Source organism: Typopeltis vanoorti, chromosome 10 (genome assembly GCF_054136105.1).
Source record: "Typopeltis vanoorti isolate ZY-2024b chromosome 10, IOZ_Tvanoo_1.0, whole genome shotgun sequence".
In the NCBI taxonomy this organism is placed as follows: Eukaryota; Metazoa; Arthropoda; class Arachnida; order Uropygi; family Thelyphonidae; genus Typopeltis; species Typopeltis vanoorti.
In genome coordinates this window covers 25,149,447-25,164,817 of record NC_143558.1, presented here as the reverse complement: position 1 = coordinate 25,164,817, position 15,371 = coordinate 25,149,447, and the positions used below count along the sequence as shown (strand labels likewise).

Genomic DNA, 15,371 nt, shown 5'->3' with positions numbered 1-15,371 from the left:
AACGGTATAAAGCGCAGGCCAGAAGGGTGACGAGTGTGGTAAGAAAAGCAAAAAAGGATTATGAAAGAACATTGGCCATGCAGGCTAAAGAGAATCCTAAACAGTTTTTTAGATATGTAGCAAGTAAAAGGAAAAATGTACATGGCAGATTGATTTTAAAGAATGCCGATGGTAGGGAGGTAACTGAATCAGTTGAGATAGTTGAGTTACTGAGTGAGCACTTTGCAAAAGTATATCATCCAGGTGGTGACATTGCAGAAACGAATAAACCAGTAGATTATACGGGAATTGTGGTTAATGAAGTGGAGGTGAGTAGTCTATTGCATAACCTCAATGTCAATACATCTGTGGGATTGGATGGTATACCAGCTCGTGTTGTACGAGAAGCAGCTAAAGAATTGTCAGTACCCTTGACCATTTTGTTTAATTTGAGTCTCGGGTCTGGGTTAGTCCCGAGCGGGTGGAAAGAGGGGAAAATAGTTCCACTGCATAAAGGTGGTTCCAAGACTGCTGTTGTAAACTACCGACCGATTAGCATATCAGGAATCATTGTCAAGGTCTTAGAGAAAATAGTCAAAAGGAAAATACAAGATTGGATTGAAGAAAATGGGATACTGTATCGGGGACAGCATGGTTTTGTGAAGGGTAGGTCATGCCTCAGTAACTTGCTCACGTATTATAACACAGTGACGGCTGAACTGGATAAGGGTAATGGGTTTACGGTGATTCTACTGGACCTTGCCAAGGCCTTTGACAGGATTCCACATGGAATTCTAATCAGTAAATTGCAGCATATGGGAATGGACATAGGGTTGGTGAGATGGATAGGAGGGTGGTTGACGGAGAGATATCAGAGAGTGGTTTACTCGGGAGTAGAGTCCACAAGACGGCCTGTGACTAGTGGTGTGCCACAAGGATCTGTTCTTGGACCACTGCTGTTTAATTTGTTCATAAATGATATAGGAAATGATCTGAGAGGAACAGTTCATTTGTTTGCGGATGATGCGAAGTTGGGTAGGGCAATAGTGAATGCAGATGACGTCAAAATTTTGCAGGATGATTTGGATAGATTGGAGGTCTGGGCTAAGGAGAATGGATGTCAGTTTAATGTGGCAAAATGTAAGGTTATGCATTTTGGGGTGAAAAGATTGGCGGCAGTTTACTGCATTGGTGGAACCCTGCTCCAGGAAATTGATGAGGCACGAGATTTAGGAGTGTTGGTGGATAAGGAATTGAAATTTAGGGGACACATTGCAAAAGTGACCAAAACAGCTCATCAAATCACTTGGTTGCTGAAGAATACGTTGACAAGCAGAGACAAGCAGGTTATTGTTCCTCTCTATCGAGCCTTGATAAGACCCCATCTAGACTACTGTGCTCAGATTTGGTCACCTAGGTTTCTTCTTGATGGGGAGGATGTGGAGAGGATCCAGAGGCGAGTGACCAAGATGATAGCAGGTCTGTGGAATGAACCGTATGAGAACAGGTTGAGGATTTGTGGGTTGCAAAAATTGGTTGATAGGCGTAGGAGGGGAGATATGATTGAGACATTCAAATTACTGAAGGGTTTCTATAAAATTAATTCAGAAGATATTTTTGAGAACAGGGCTGGTTGTGGGAGGACTAGGGGACATCCATGGAAACTGGGCAAAAGTGTGGTTAGTAAAGGTGTTAGAGCTGGGTTCTTTACTTTTAGAGTAGTGAATGAGTGGAATGCGCTCCCTGAGTCTGTAGTGGATGCTGTGACAGTGAATGAGTTTAAGTCGAGGTATGATAGATACTGTATGAATGTCAGATAGTTGTGATGAATATGATTTGGGGCCTCCCTCGATGAGTCTAATGACTCCCTGGAGTTGCCCGTAATAATAGTAATAATAATAATAGTAATAAAAATTATAGACCAATCAGTATCTCAAGTGTGGTGGTAAAAGTACTAGAAAAATTGATCCAAAAGAAAATTCATGAATGGGCACATAAAATATGATATTGTATGAGGGTCAACATAGCTTTGTGAAGGGTTGGTCATGCCGTAGTAATTTACTAACATTTTATAATAGAGTAAGAGCTAAGTAGGATAAAGGAAATGGATACACGATGGTTTTGCTGGATTTTGCAAAGGTATAGACATAATATCACATGGAACTTTGTTATTAGAACAAATGGGGATGGATATGACACTGGTTTAGTGGAAAAGAGGATGGCTACTGAACAGATATCAAAAGTGGTATATGGAGGGGCAGAATCAATGCAAAAACAGGTGAATAGCGGGGGTGTGCACAAGGTTCAGTGCTGGTACCATTGCTGTTTAATTTGTACATAAATGATATAGGAAATAACCTGAAAGGAAATATTCAGTTGTTTGCTGATGATGAAAAATTAGGTAGAGTAATAGTTAATCGATGTGATATAGAGAATTTGCAGGATGATTTAAATAGACTATCATTATGGGCAAAAGATAATGGGTATCAGTTCAATGTGGAAAAATGAAGTTATGCATTTTGGGATAAATAGATTACAAGCCATGTATCACATTGATGGCATTGCACTCCAGGAAATAGATGAGGGTAGAGAATTGGGGGGGTGGGGGGTAGACAGAGAGTTAAAGTTTAGAGGACATATTGCTAAGATAACCCATAAAATGACTTGGCTATTGAAGAACATATTAACAAGTAGAGATAAGGAAGTTGTTATTCCTCTTTATAAGACCTTGATATGCCCACATCGGGATTACTGTGCTCAAGTCTGGTTCCCTGAGTTTCTTGGAAATAAGGAAGCAGTGGAGAGGCAATATTTAGAGGCAAGTGACGGCGGTGAGTGGCCTGTGGAATGTTCCTTATGAGGATAGATTGAGGGTGTGTAGATTACAGAAGTTTGTTGATAGGAGAAAAAGAGAGGATATGATACAAACATTTAAGTTGCTTAAAGGGTTTTATAGGATAGATGCAGAGGAAATGTTTTAGCACTTGGCTAGAGGAATCAGAACAAACAGGGGGTCATCCCTGGTAGTTGAATAAAGGTGTGGTTAGTAGGGACATGAAGACTAGATTTTTTGTTTGGAGAGTTGTGAATGAGTGGAATGAGTTGTCAAAGTAAGTTGTGAATGCTTTGTCTGTAAATAGGTTTACAGGAGAGGCATGATAGATTGGGTCTCCCTCAATGAGTCTTCAGACTCATTGCAGGAGGTGCCCATATAATAATAATAATAATTATTATTATTATTATTATTATTATTATCAAGTCACACATTGTAAGCAAACTACTTCAAACGATGAGTATGAATTAGCTGATTTCATTAAATCAAGTACTTTTGCAGATAAAATTTCTTAGAGAGTATGTTATATTCTATTATTTTTAGTAATAAATTTAGAAGCAAATAAAATTAGGTTAGAAATTTAATTTTTAAATTTCAACTCAAATTTTAAAAAATGGAAAATTTACTATATTTAAGTGCAATAATTACAAATAGCTAATTGCTACATTATTTAATTTTGCTGATCTAGTTTATCAAGTAGATAGCATACCCTTTTTCCAACTAAGGTGTGAATTTGAATCACATCTGTGGCATAGATGTTTGTGAAAGTCCTTAGGTAGATGATTTTTTTTGATGCCACCATCCACACTGCTAATAGAGGTCTGAAGTAGCTTGGGAAAAAAGCTCCATGTTTGATTTCTAAAGCAGAGGAACTAGATCATTTTATCCGTAGTCTGCCATGGTACTAAATGTGTGATAAGTTTACATTTTGCAAGTGGCCTTCACATAAAGAAAAAAATTTTAAAGTTATAACTAATTATTATTATTATTGTTAACAGGTATCTCCATAGAGTCCAAAGAATCATGGAAGACCCAGAAACATCATTCACATTATACGTATCATACTTCCCACAATGTAACCAAATTCACCATGAGAATAAGAAACTAATCATTATTAACACAGTGCCTATCATACCTCTCCTTAAACTGAATATATGCAAATTATAATATAATATAATTATAATTAAAATATAATAAAGTGAACATATGTACAAATAATAAATTTAGTTTAATCCTTTATCCAAGTGTGAGCAAACAAAGTTTGCGCCTGAAAGTATCTTCAGGACTAAGGGTAAGGTGATACAACAACCAGGGCAACTCGTTGCAAAGGTGTAGCAAGCTACGAACACTCCTGTCCCAGTATCTCCATTAATGCAAAACACATCTCCTTGCGGATATGTCTAATGTTATGCATTAAGGGAAGGGCCACTACCCAGACTAGTTTCGACCTTTATTGAGGTCTCTTCAGTGGGAGCCAGGCCCAAGCTGAGATACCAGGCAGAAGCATTTGCTCACACTTGGATAAAGGATTAAACTAAATTTATTATACTCTAACCAAGTGAAAAATAAACTTTCAACATCTGTCTCTAAATCCAGAGTAATTTATTAAAAAAAGGGTGGCACACCATTTGGCAACTCCTATAGGTAGAGATGACCTGCAAATGCTTCTGCCTGGTATCTCAGCTTGGGCCTGGCTCCCACTGAAGAGACCTCAATAAAGGTCGAAACTAGTCTGGGTAGTGGCCCTTCCCTTAATGCATAACATTAGACATATCCGCAAGGAGATGTGTTTTGCATTAATGGAGATACTGGGACAGGAGTGTTCGTAGCTTGCTACACCTTTGCAACGAGTTGCCCTGGTTGTTGTATCACCTTACCCTTAGTCCTGAAGATACTTTCAGGCGCAAACTTTGTTTGCTCACACTTGGATAAAGGATTAAACTAAATTTATTATACTCTAACCAAGTGAAAAATAAACTTTCAACATATGTACAAATAAAAAATGTTCTTTACAAAATTTATTTGTGATTAAAATTCAGCTTACCAATGGCTCATTTGTTTTGTCTATTCGTACAATTTTTACACTCTCTTCTGTGTATTGAGATGCCCGATCTAAAAGTTCTTCATCTGGAGTAACCGTAGGTAAAGCTTGTCTTTCTGCAATACTGTCGTGGCTGTACATTAATCCTTCAAACTCAAACCTGGTTAAAATATCTAGCAGCTCAGCTGCATCAGGCAGACAGCAGTCTTGAAGATGAGTGATTACCTAAATATATACATTTCTTTTAAATTTTTAACATACTTGTTTGTTTTTAATTTTAAATGTTTTGATTATTTTTAACTATGGTATCAACAAATTATAATTAATAACATTATAGCATTAAAATTCTTAAAATAATTAGATTTATAAAATAATTTCTAGAAGAATAAATTGCACTTATTATTTTTATAACATTTTCAGTGCATAAGAGAATAACTGACCAATAAATAGTTCAAACCGAAAAAAAATGACAAACTTACTTCTTGTGTAATATCTTCAGCATCTGTGCATAATGGAGATGGGGGACAATTAAAGCACCAAATTTCCTGGATTTTATTATGAACAGCTAGGAGCTTCTGAAAATCGTTATTCCTGAGTAATGAATCTACTAATGAAAAATTTTCAATCCTGTCTTTGTCTTCGAGGTGAGAACTTAGCCTTTGAAGGGATTGCAATAGTTCTGGAAAACCTGTGAAAACATCACAGCACCTTAGCAAAGGTACTGCAATAAATATTTTCAATACTATTTTGTATTGCTTTTTTCTAGCCAGAAAACACTCAGAATAATAAGGAAGAATGCAGAGAAAATATTTATAGTACAATGATATTCCATATGTAAGATAATTATGGTAATGTAATCAGCTTAATAAAAGTATTTAAATGCATTCTACTGACATGAAAATTACACTAACCCACAAATTCACCTCAGCTGTTTCATAAATGTTAACTCTAATGATTCTAAAAAATAAAATCAATAGGAGGCATACTTTTTAAAAAATGTATCTGAAAACAATTATAATTTTTTTTTAGATAATTATGTATAAAAATTTCATTTTTTAAAATCATTTCTGGATCCTGCAGAAAAAAGCATCTGATAATTTAATGAGTGTTTTAAAAAAAAATAGATCAAAAATTATTTATCTTGCCATTTTTGTTTCAGAATTGAAATTTAAAACTATATGCCCCATCCCTTCTAAATAATGGAGTAAGTTAAAATATAGTAGTGGGGAAATAAGAACAGATAAATTATATAAAAATGAAAAATAAAGCAAAAATCATTATTATTATTAACATCTGACCTCTATGGAGTCAAAGAACTCAACACAGGAGGTCTACACTCTCTCGCACCAAAAGATCATCAAACCGTGCCTTGAACCTATTCAAGCAATGCATTCAACTCACCAATCATTCTCTATGGAAAGAACCTGCTTTTCATTCTCCTGCTCACACCCTCCTTATACAGCTTTTCCACATTATCTGGTAACAACCCCTCACCAACTTATATGTCTCAATCATATCCCCCTCTTCTTCTATTCACAAGGCTCTGTAAATTGCATTTCCTAAATCTCTCCTGTTATCTGGCATTCCATAGACCTGACACTACCTTCGTAATAAACCATATCTGGACCTACTCCAATACATCCTCATCCCCCCTGAAAACCAGGCAACCAAATCTGTGTGTAATATTCCATATGTGGCCTGATCAAAGCCTTATACAAGGGAACCATCACCTCTTTGTGTCTGTGCCAATATCTCTTCCACCATAAATCCATTGGAATGTTTTTACAATTTTAGTAATGTTACTTCTAAACTTCAAGTTTCTGTCCACAATCACTTCCAGATCTCTCATCTCCTCCATCTCCTTCAAACTTCTCCATTAATTGTATGCTCTATATCCCAACCTTACCTACTAAATTTCAAGGCCTTGCACTTTGCAACATTAAACTGATAGCTCCACTCTTTTTCCCACTCACATAGTCTTTTCAGCACTCACATAGTCTTTTCAGATCCTCCTGCAAGGCTACAACATTTGCTATACTTCTCATAGCCCTTCCCAACTTTGCATCATCAGCAAACAGCTGTACATTTCCAGTTAAGTTAGTCCCAATGTCATTAACATACAAGTTAAACAATAATGGTCCCAAAACAGTTCCCTGTGGCACTCCACTAGTGACCTTCCTCTTTTGGGATACCACTTCTCCATAATAATGAAATAAAATCATAAATGAAGAAAATTTTTAAAAAAGGGGAGAATAAAATTAGATAATTCTTCTAAATTAATAACAAAAACTGAATATGAAAAAAAAAAAAAATTACTCTTTTTTCAGAGTTACTAAAAGAGTTACTGCTGTTGTTAAAAGAAAAGCACCAACCAATGATGATGAAGTATAAATATCCAGTCTTTACACAGATTCCTACATCATTTTTGTAGACGAAAATCCTCACCTATGTCTATCTCCATCTTGGTCAGTTTCATTATAATATAATATAAATAATTTACTCTTTTTTTTGCCCAATCACAGATTAAATTAAAATATTTAATTGTAAGTAATTCTGGTTTCCCAATAATTCGCTTTAATTATCAGCTGAAAATTGTAAATTCCTTCTTTAGGAAAAGAGAAAAAAGATGGACATGGATTTTACCGGACAGAAAAACAAGAAATGAAATAGACTATATATTATTAAAAGATTCACTTCATCTATATAAACTTGAAGTTCTTAACAATTTCAACTTTAATTTAGATCATAGATTAATAAAAGTTTTCTGGAACCTTCTGGTTCCAAAAAAACAAAAATAGGAATAATTGGTTCAGAAACAGACAACTCGGAGTTCAAAATCTATAAAGAAACCAGAAAAATAGACAATTTAAGGCAAATATTAACAACTTAAAAATCAACCAGGTTAAATAATACATAACATATAATTTGTGATAATATAGAGGAAGTAATGAAGCAAGCATACCAACGACTAAGTAGCAACAAGAGAAATAAGGATCAAAAGTAACTGACAACACCAAAAACAATAAAACAGTGAGAGAATTACTAAAGGAAAAAAAAAAAGGTTCCAATCAATACAAATCAAATAGTTTGTTAAACTAATCAAATTAGTCAAAAGAAAAATTAGAAAAGATCTAAGAAATTTCAACATAAATAAAATCAAACAAACTGTAGAACAAGGCACATCTTTAAAAACAGAAAAAAATGGCCTAAGAAATGACAAATCCTGGATCCCTTCCTTAGTAGATGAATTTGGTCATAAAACAAATAACGGATCTGAAATTTTTCAAAATATCAAGGAAATTCTACTAAGAGTTATATTCAAGTAATCAAGCAAATAGTCTAACGGACAATCAAACAAATAAAACGTATGATAATCTTATCTTAGAAATCAGCGAAGAAGAAATAGAACAGGCAGTCAAACAAATGAAAAATGGCAAAGCACAGGGCAGCGATCAAATTCCAGCAGAATTCTTCAAATAGGACTTGTAAAATTATTACCAAAACTTCTTAAACTACATACAGAAACAATACCAAGGTAGTGGTTAAATTCAAAAATAATACTACTTCATAAGAAGGGTGACAGATCAAATATAAGCAACTACAGACAAGAATAGAGAGATTTTTTTTTTTTTTTTTTTTTTTTATTGTAAACATAACAATCTTATTTACAGGATTAACCGGTTTTTGGTTTTCTCTGCAGTCAGACAGAGAGGTTACATGCTCATACTCGTGTTGAGGTATGTTACATCGAAGTCACTTATAAGGCTAATTACATTTTTCTTTTTCTTTTTTAAATAAATTAAAGCCATTAAGAGTTATTTTAACATGATAACATAAGATCTTGTTTTAACATAAGAACATAAATGTGGAAGAAAATAGAAGTTACTATTGCACAATATTATCTATTGACATGAGAGTGCCAGCTGAATAATTTTCGCACTGTTAAGCACAACAATCCTTATTTCTTCCCCCTTTCTTTTTTTTGGGGGGGGGGGTAAAGGTGTCACTTCTATGCTGGAAATTGGATTATAATGCAGTCGCCCTGCTCAGCCAGGAGTTGATTCCGTGGATTCCATTCTTGGTGGAAAAGATCTAAGGTGTTGTTTTGCCTATGGTAGTGATGTTCGTGTAGGATCCGACATCTCACCTTTTGTTGGAAGGCTGCAGTGAGTTGGTCAGTTGCCTCTCTCTGTGAAGTTGCTGTGCTGTCTGGTCTTGTATGTCTGAGGTAGAAGTTGTATATTACCGCTTTTGCGGTGATGAAAAGGTAATTGCAGAATGAATGGTTATTTGGCTCCACATGGACGAGATTGAAATATTCCTCTTCTGTATGAAGATTACCACAGGTAAGAGCTGCCATTTCCCGAGTCAAACTGATTAATTTAGTGTTGACTGAGCATTCCAAGTAGACATGCCGGACCGTTCCTAATTGGTAGCAGAAGAGGCAGTTATCTGAGACGTTTGAGTTAAATTTTCGTAATATAGTAGGAGTAGGTAATATATTATGCCACATTCTCCACTGAATATCTGCGTCAGGTTTGATGGCTCTTGTGAGATATGGTAGATCCCATTGAAATAGTGTTTGATCAGATGATGCAGGATTTTCCATCAAAGTGCTTTGGTTTGACTGTTGTGTTAGGGTGCTGTAGATCTTGTTGGTGTTGCTGGGTGTAAGTTTCTCCCATGAGTTATTGGTTTTTATCAGAAAGATAGGCGACAAAACTTCTGAGTTTGGAGGAGTAAGCCCCACTTCTGTTATGCTATCAGGCATAGCGGCTTGAAAAGCGGCCTTTACGGTGTCTATCTGCTCAGACTCATTCCCATATTCCAGGTTTTCGAGCGAATTTGGAAAACGCCAGGTGAGGCTTGGAGAAAGAATGTCACCCAAGATCCTCACGTTTCGCCAGCTCCATGGAGGAAAGAAAAATTCTTTCTGAGTGATCGGGCTTCTTACCATCGTGTTGTGAAAGATGGGTTCCATGAGGATTTCAGGTAGGGATGCTGTCTTCACTGTGTGCTGGAGGTTTAGCTTCTTCCATCGTCGAAGGGCGTCTTTGTAGAAGTTTGTTAAACTTACAGGCACTTGAGCTGTTGTCATTCTTAAGGTGGTGGAGAGAGAGAGACCTCTAGTGGCAGAAGTGAAAATATACTCAGTGGTGCACTTGTGTGATATTTCCTGTTGTAGGGCATTTATGAGAAATCGAGCGCGGAACGTTGTTATCCTGTTGTCAATGGAGACCAACTTTTGTCCTCCATCTTTGAGAGAAGTACATAGCTGGGAGTAGGAAAGCCAGTTTGTTTTATTCCATATGAATCGATATATGGTTGACTTTATTTGTTTGATGAATTGAACTGGTGGCGTAAGGATCTTTAGTGTATGCCAAAGGACACTGGTGGCTATTTGATTAACGATTATTGTTCTCCCTCTTGTGGAGGCAGAGGCTCGTATTGCTGCCCACTTTCCTAGAACTTGCTTGAAACGCTTGTTTAGTGTTTCCCAGTTCTTATCCACATAAGAGGGTGTGTTTCCTAGGTAAATCCCCAGGTATTTGTTTCCCTCTGTGGACCAGGTACCAGACATTGGGGAATCGGTTCGGTTTTTCCATTTGCCACACCACAGTCCTATGGTTTTATGTGTGTTTAGTTTGGCTCCTGAGGCTGCCTGATATTGTTGGTATGCCATTTGTATCTTATGAAAGTCCTCTTCTTTGCGGGCTATGATTGTAACATCATCAGCATATGCTGTCAGGGTTATGGTTTGGTAGGGAGGGAGGGAGGGAGGGAGGGAGGGAGGGAGGGAGGGAGGGAGGGAGGGAGGGAGGGAGGGATGGATGGATGGATGGATGGATGGATGGATGGATGGATGGATGGATGGATGGATGGATGGATGGATGGATGGATGGATGGATGGATGGATGGATGGATGGATGGATGGATGGATGGATGGATGGATGGATGGATGGATGGATGGATGGATGGATGGATGGATGGATGGATGGATGGATGGATGGATGGATGGATGGATGGATGGATGGATGGATGGATGGATGGATGGATGGATGGATGGATGGATGGATGGATGGATGGATGGATGGATGGATGGATGGATGGATGGATGGATGGATGGATGGATGGATGGATGGATGGATGGATGGATGGATGGATGGATGGATGGATGGATGGATGGATGGATGGATGGATGGATGGATGGATGGATGGATGGATGGATGGATGGATGGATGGATGGATGGATGGATGGATGGATGGATGGATGGATGGATGGATGGATGGATGGATGGATGGATGGATGGATGGATGGATGGATGGATGGATGGATGGATGGATGGATGGATGGATGGATGGATGGATGGATGGATGGATGGATGGATGGATGGATGGATGGATGGATGGATGGATGGATGGATGGATGGATGGATGGATGGATGGATGGATGGATGGATGGATGGATGGATGGATGGATGGATGGATGGATGGATGGATGGATGGATGGATGGATGGATGGATGGATGGATGGATGGATGGATGGATGGATGGATGGATGGATGGATGGATGGATGGATGGATGGATGGATGGATGGATGGATGGATGGATGGATGGATGGATGGATGGATGGATGGATGGATGGATGGATGGATGGATGGATGGATGGATGGATGGATGGATGGATGGATGGATGGATGGATGGATGGATGGATGGATGGATGGATGGATGGATGGATGGATGGATGGATGGATGGATATGACGTTTTTCATGAAGATAGACAGGGCAGAAAGGGAGGAGGAATCCTGTTATTGATAGCAGAGAAGTTATCCCCATCTAAGTTGGAAATGAAAGGAGCAAATAGTGGCAGTAGAAGCAGTATGGTGTTAAGTGGAGGTGAACAGAATGAAATATCTAGTTGGGTGTTACTATAAACCTGGTAATGTGGAGGGCAGAGAGAAGGAAATATATATGTGAAAATTGGTCTGGCTAATAAGAAAAAAGGATGATCATTATGGGTGATTTTAATTATGGTAATATAGACCGGAATGAAAAGACAGTGTGAATGAATGATATCCATTATGAAAATTCAAGCAGCAGGCTAGAATAGTTACAACTGTTGTACAGAAAACTAAGTATGAAAAGAAAGTGGAAAGAGGACAAAATTGTTTTGCTTCTTATCATCCCCTTTATGAAGCAAAACAATTTTGTCCTCTTTCCACTTTGCTTCGAATTACAGACCAATCTGTTTGGAGTTCTTGTAAAAGGTGTCAGGGAAGCTAGTGAAGGCAAGGATTCAGAACTGGGTTGACAACAACATTCTCTTAGTAAACAGCATGAGTTTACTCAAGGAAGATCATGTTTTAGCAATATACTTACTATAACAAGGTGACAAATGCATTGGACAAAGGGGATACATGCACAGTGATATATTTAAATTTTGCTAAAGCCTTTGATGGACTGACACATAACAAACTGGTAGTGAAACTGCAACAGATGGGGTTGGATAGTAAATTAGTGCACTGAATTGGAGATCAGCTGTTTGACAGGTATTGGCAAGTTGTGAATGGAGGAGCAAGATCCCAGAAGAGGAAAGTCACTATTGGTGTGGTCCAAGGGTCTGTTTTGGGGACCATTGCTATTTAATTTGTATGTAAATGATATTGGGAAGGAATTGAATGGTGATATACAGTTATTTGCAGATGATGCAAAGAGAGAGCTATGAGAAGTAGAGCAGATGTTGTAGCCTTGCAAGAGGACTTGACTTTGTGAATGGGCAAATGAATGGGCTACTAGTTCAATGTAGCAAAGTGTAAGGTTTTAAAGTTTCGGTTAGCACAGATGGAATGCAAAGTATAAGATTGGTGAGGATATCTTAGAGGAGGTGAAGAAGTGGAACCTGAAGGTGTTAGTGGATAGGGACCTGAAATTTTGAGGACACTTTGCTAAAATTGTGAGGACAGCATAGTACATTATGGAAATGATGCAGAGAATACTGACATTTAGGAGTAAAGATGTTATGATTCCATTGTATAAGACTGACTACATATGGGTTTCTGTGATTCAGAGATTATTGACTAAGGTGGTTTCTAGTCTCTTCAATGTTGAGTATGAAGACAGAATGCAATTTGCAGTCTAGTGGATAGAAGGTAAAGGGGAGGATGTGATCAAAACATATAAGTTGGTAAGAGGTTATTACCAAATTAATGTGGATCAAATTCTTCATAAAATGGATGGAGATGAGGATAACAAGCGGCCATCTCTGGAAGCTGTATAAGAAGGATATGAGGAGCAGGTTTTGTTGTGTGGAGAGCGGTGAGTGGTTAGAATGCACTGTCTGAAAGTGTTGTGGGTGTGAAGACAGTGAATGCATTCAAATCATGGTATTCTGAGCTGTGTGTGTGGGGGGGGGGGAGGACTCTCCCCACAATCAGTCATTTGACTCCATACAGGTCTGATGATGATGATAATAATAATTAGCCCATATCAAATATCTCATTCTGCTTTCAAAACATACTCACCAAATGTCTAATGCATCCCATCCTTTCCTTCCAAATTTTAAAACTTTATCCAGTGATACTGTACTGATTCATGCATAGCTAGTCTATTAGAATCCTCATGTAAAGAGATAACATCTGCTTTTTCTCGTAGCTCTCTGCAATTTGGCAAACCACCTCCCAATATCAATTAGAAGAAAATTAAATACTAATACCCCCCCCCCTCCTAAAAAAAAGGCATACCATTAGTGGTTTTCCTCTTCTGGGAGGTACCACTCCCCCTTATACAGAACTTGCTGATACTCATTAAATAGCCAATCTCCTATTCAACTCATTCATCCATCATCTAGCCCCATCTTCTGTTCTAGTTTAGATATCAGCTTATCATGTGACTTGCCAAAGATCTTTACAAATTCTAAACACACTATTATATATGTCACCCTAATGTGATGTATAAGAGACTGAGAAAACATGATAACCTCTTAACAAATTTATGCTAGTGTGCATAGAGAATCCTGCTGTTTCAACAATTCAGAATCCCTCATTAATTTCTTTAATGACTTAATAAAACTACATATATACAGACTGTTCCAGTCTTAGCATTCTTTGTGAAGGAGAACAATCTTACCATTCTTCATGGGATCTTCTCTGTTAAATAACCATGTCAAGGCTGACCCATAACCTTATTAACACTGAGTTTACTTAATTTCTCACCTCTTGCTCTTTCTCACCAATAGTTCCTCCTCCACCTTCCTTTCTCACTCAATCTTTGCATAATATTACATCATGATGATGAAATGCTTTGATGAATTGTTCATTATATACTTCAACTATATCCTCTGCAGCAGTAACCTACCTATCTACTGTTTCCCTCAACTAATATTGTACTCTCATAAATCATCTTTACTTTTATAGGTACACATTAAAAACTACCTGGAATTTTCCTTGGCTTGATTATATATAAGCATTGCTCATATTGTACTTTCCCTTACCAACCAAGTCTGAAATATATTCAGATATTGTTATGTTAAATATTTTTTGATCAGTGTCCAAGCAGTATTCATTTCCTTTCTACTTGTCTCCTCATTCTACTGTTCCCTATACTAATGCTTTAAGCTGTTGCTGAAACACCTGCCTTGTAATTCCTCCCTCTGAGAAAAATCTAGCCTCCTTCCCTTTTAGCACCTTCATTCTCAGCCTCCAAGGATGCTCTCTTGTCCTTTCCCTACCCTCCATAAATTGAAAAACTCCATCAGTTGAAATCCTGTATGACTCTTTCAGAAGTTTGTAAGTCCCAATCATATCATCCCTCTTTCTCCTGTTTGCTAGTGTCTGCAGTCTACAAATTCTCAATCTGTCTTCATAATCAGTATTCCACAATCCTGATATCATTTTTAACACTCTCCTTTATACTCTCTCCAATATATCAGAATCACAATAGAAACCAGGAGACCACACCTGCGCATAGTCCAAGTGAGGTCTTCAAGGCCTTGTAAAGAAGTAAAATAACATCATTATCTTTACATGTGAACGTTCCTCAGCATTGCAATTATCTTTTGAGTTGTATTTGCAATCTTTGTCACATGGTCCTGAATTTCAACTTCCTATCTATTAATATGCCAAGATTCCTAGCCTCATCAGTTTCTTCTAGTCTAATATGATATGACATTTGATAACTAATCATGCCGAAGTGAATGACTACATTTACTGACATTCATTTTCCCATTCCCACAATTCCAGCCTATTCAAATCATTCTGCAAAGACTGCATATCAGCAGCATTCCTGATTACCCTACCTATCTTTGCATCATCAGCAAATAGCTGTATGTCGCTTGTCAAATCCTTCCCAATATCATTAATGAACAGATTGAATAACAGTGGACCAAGCACTGATCCTTGTGGTACACCACTTGTTGTTATTATTATTCTTTTTTTATTATTATTAATCTTTGTACTGGTTATGGGCAGTACTACCCTTACATCATGTCCAGACATCTCGTCCAGACTTGATATAGGCC

At 37.5% G+C, this 15,371-nt stretch overlaps 1 protein-coding gene across 1 annotated transcript in view; it reads right to left on the bottom strand.

Moving 5' to 3' along the window:
* LOC150102240 (uncharacterized) overlaps positions 1-15,371 on the bottom strand; it is a 266,604-nt gene that overhangs the window by 78,487 nt on the left and 172,746 nt on the right. The window contains exons 8-9 of the mRNA XM_090399535.1: positions 5,333-5,574; positions 4,857-5,078 (exon numbers count right to left, since the gene is read on the bottom strand). Coding sequence (XP_090255661.1) covers positions 4,857-5,078; positions 5,333-5,574 — 464 coding nt within the window. The remainder of the gene's footprint in view (positions 1-4,856; positions 5,079-5,332; positions 5,575-15,371) is intronic.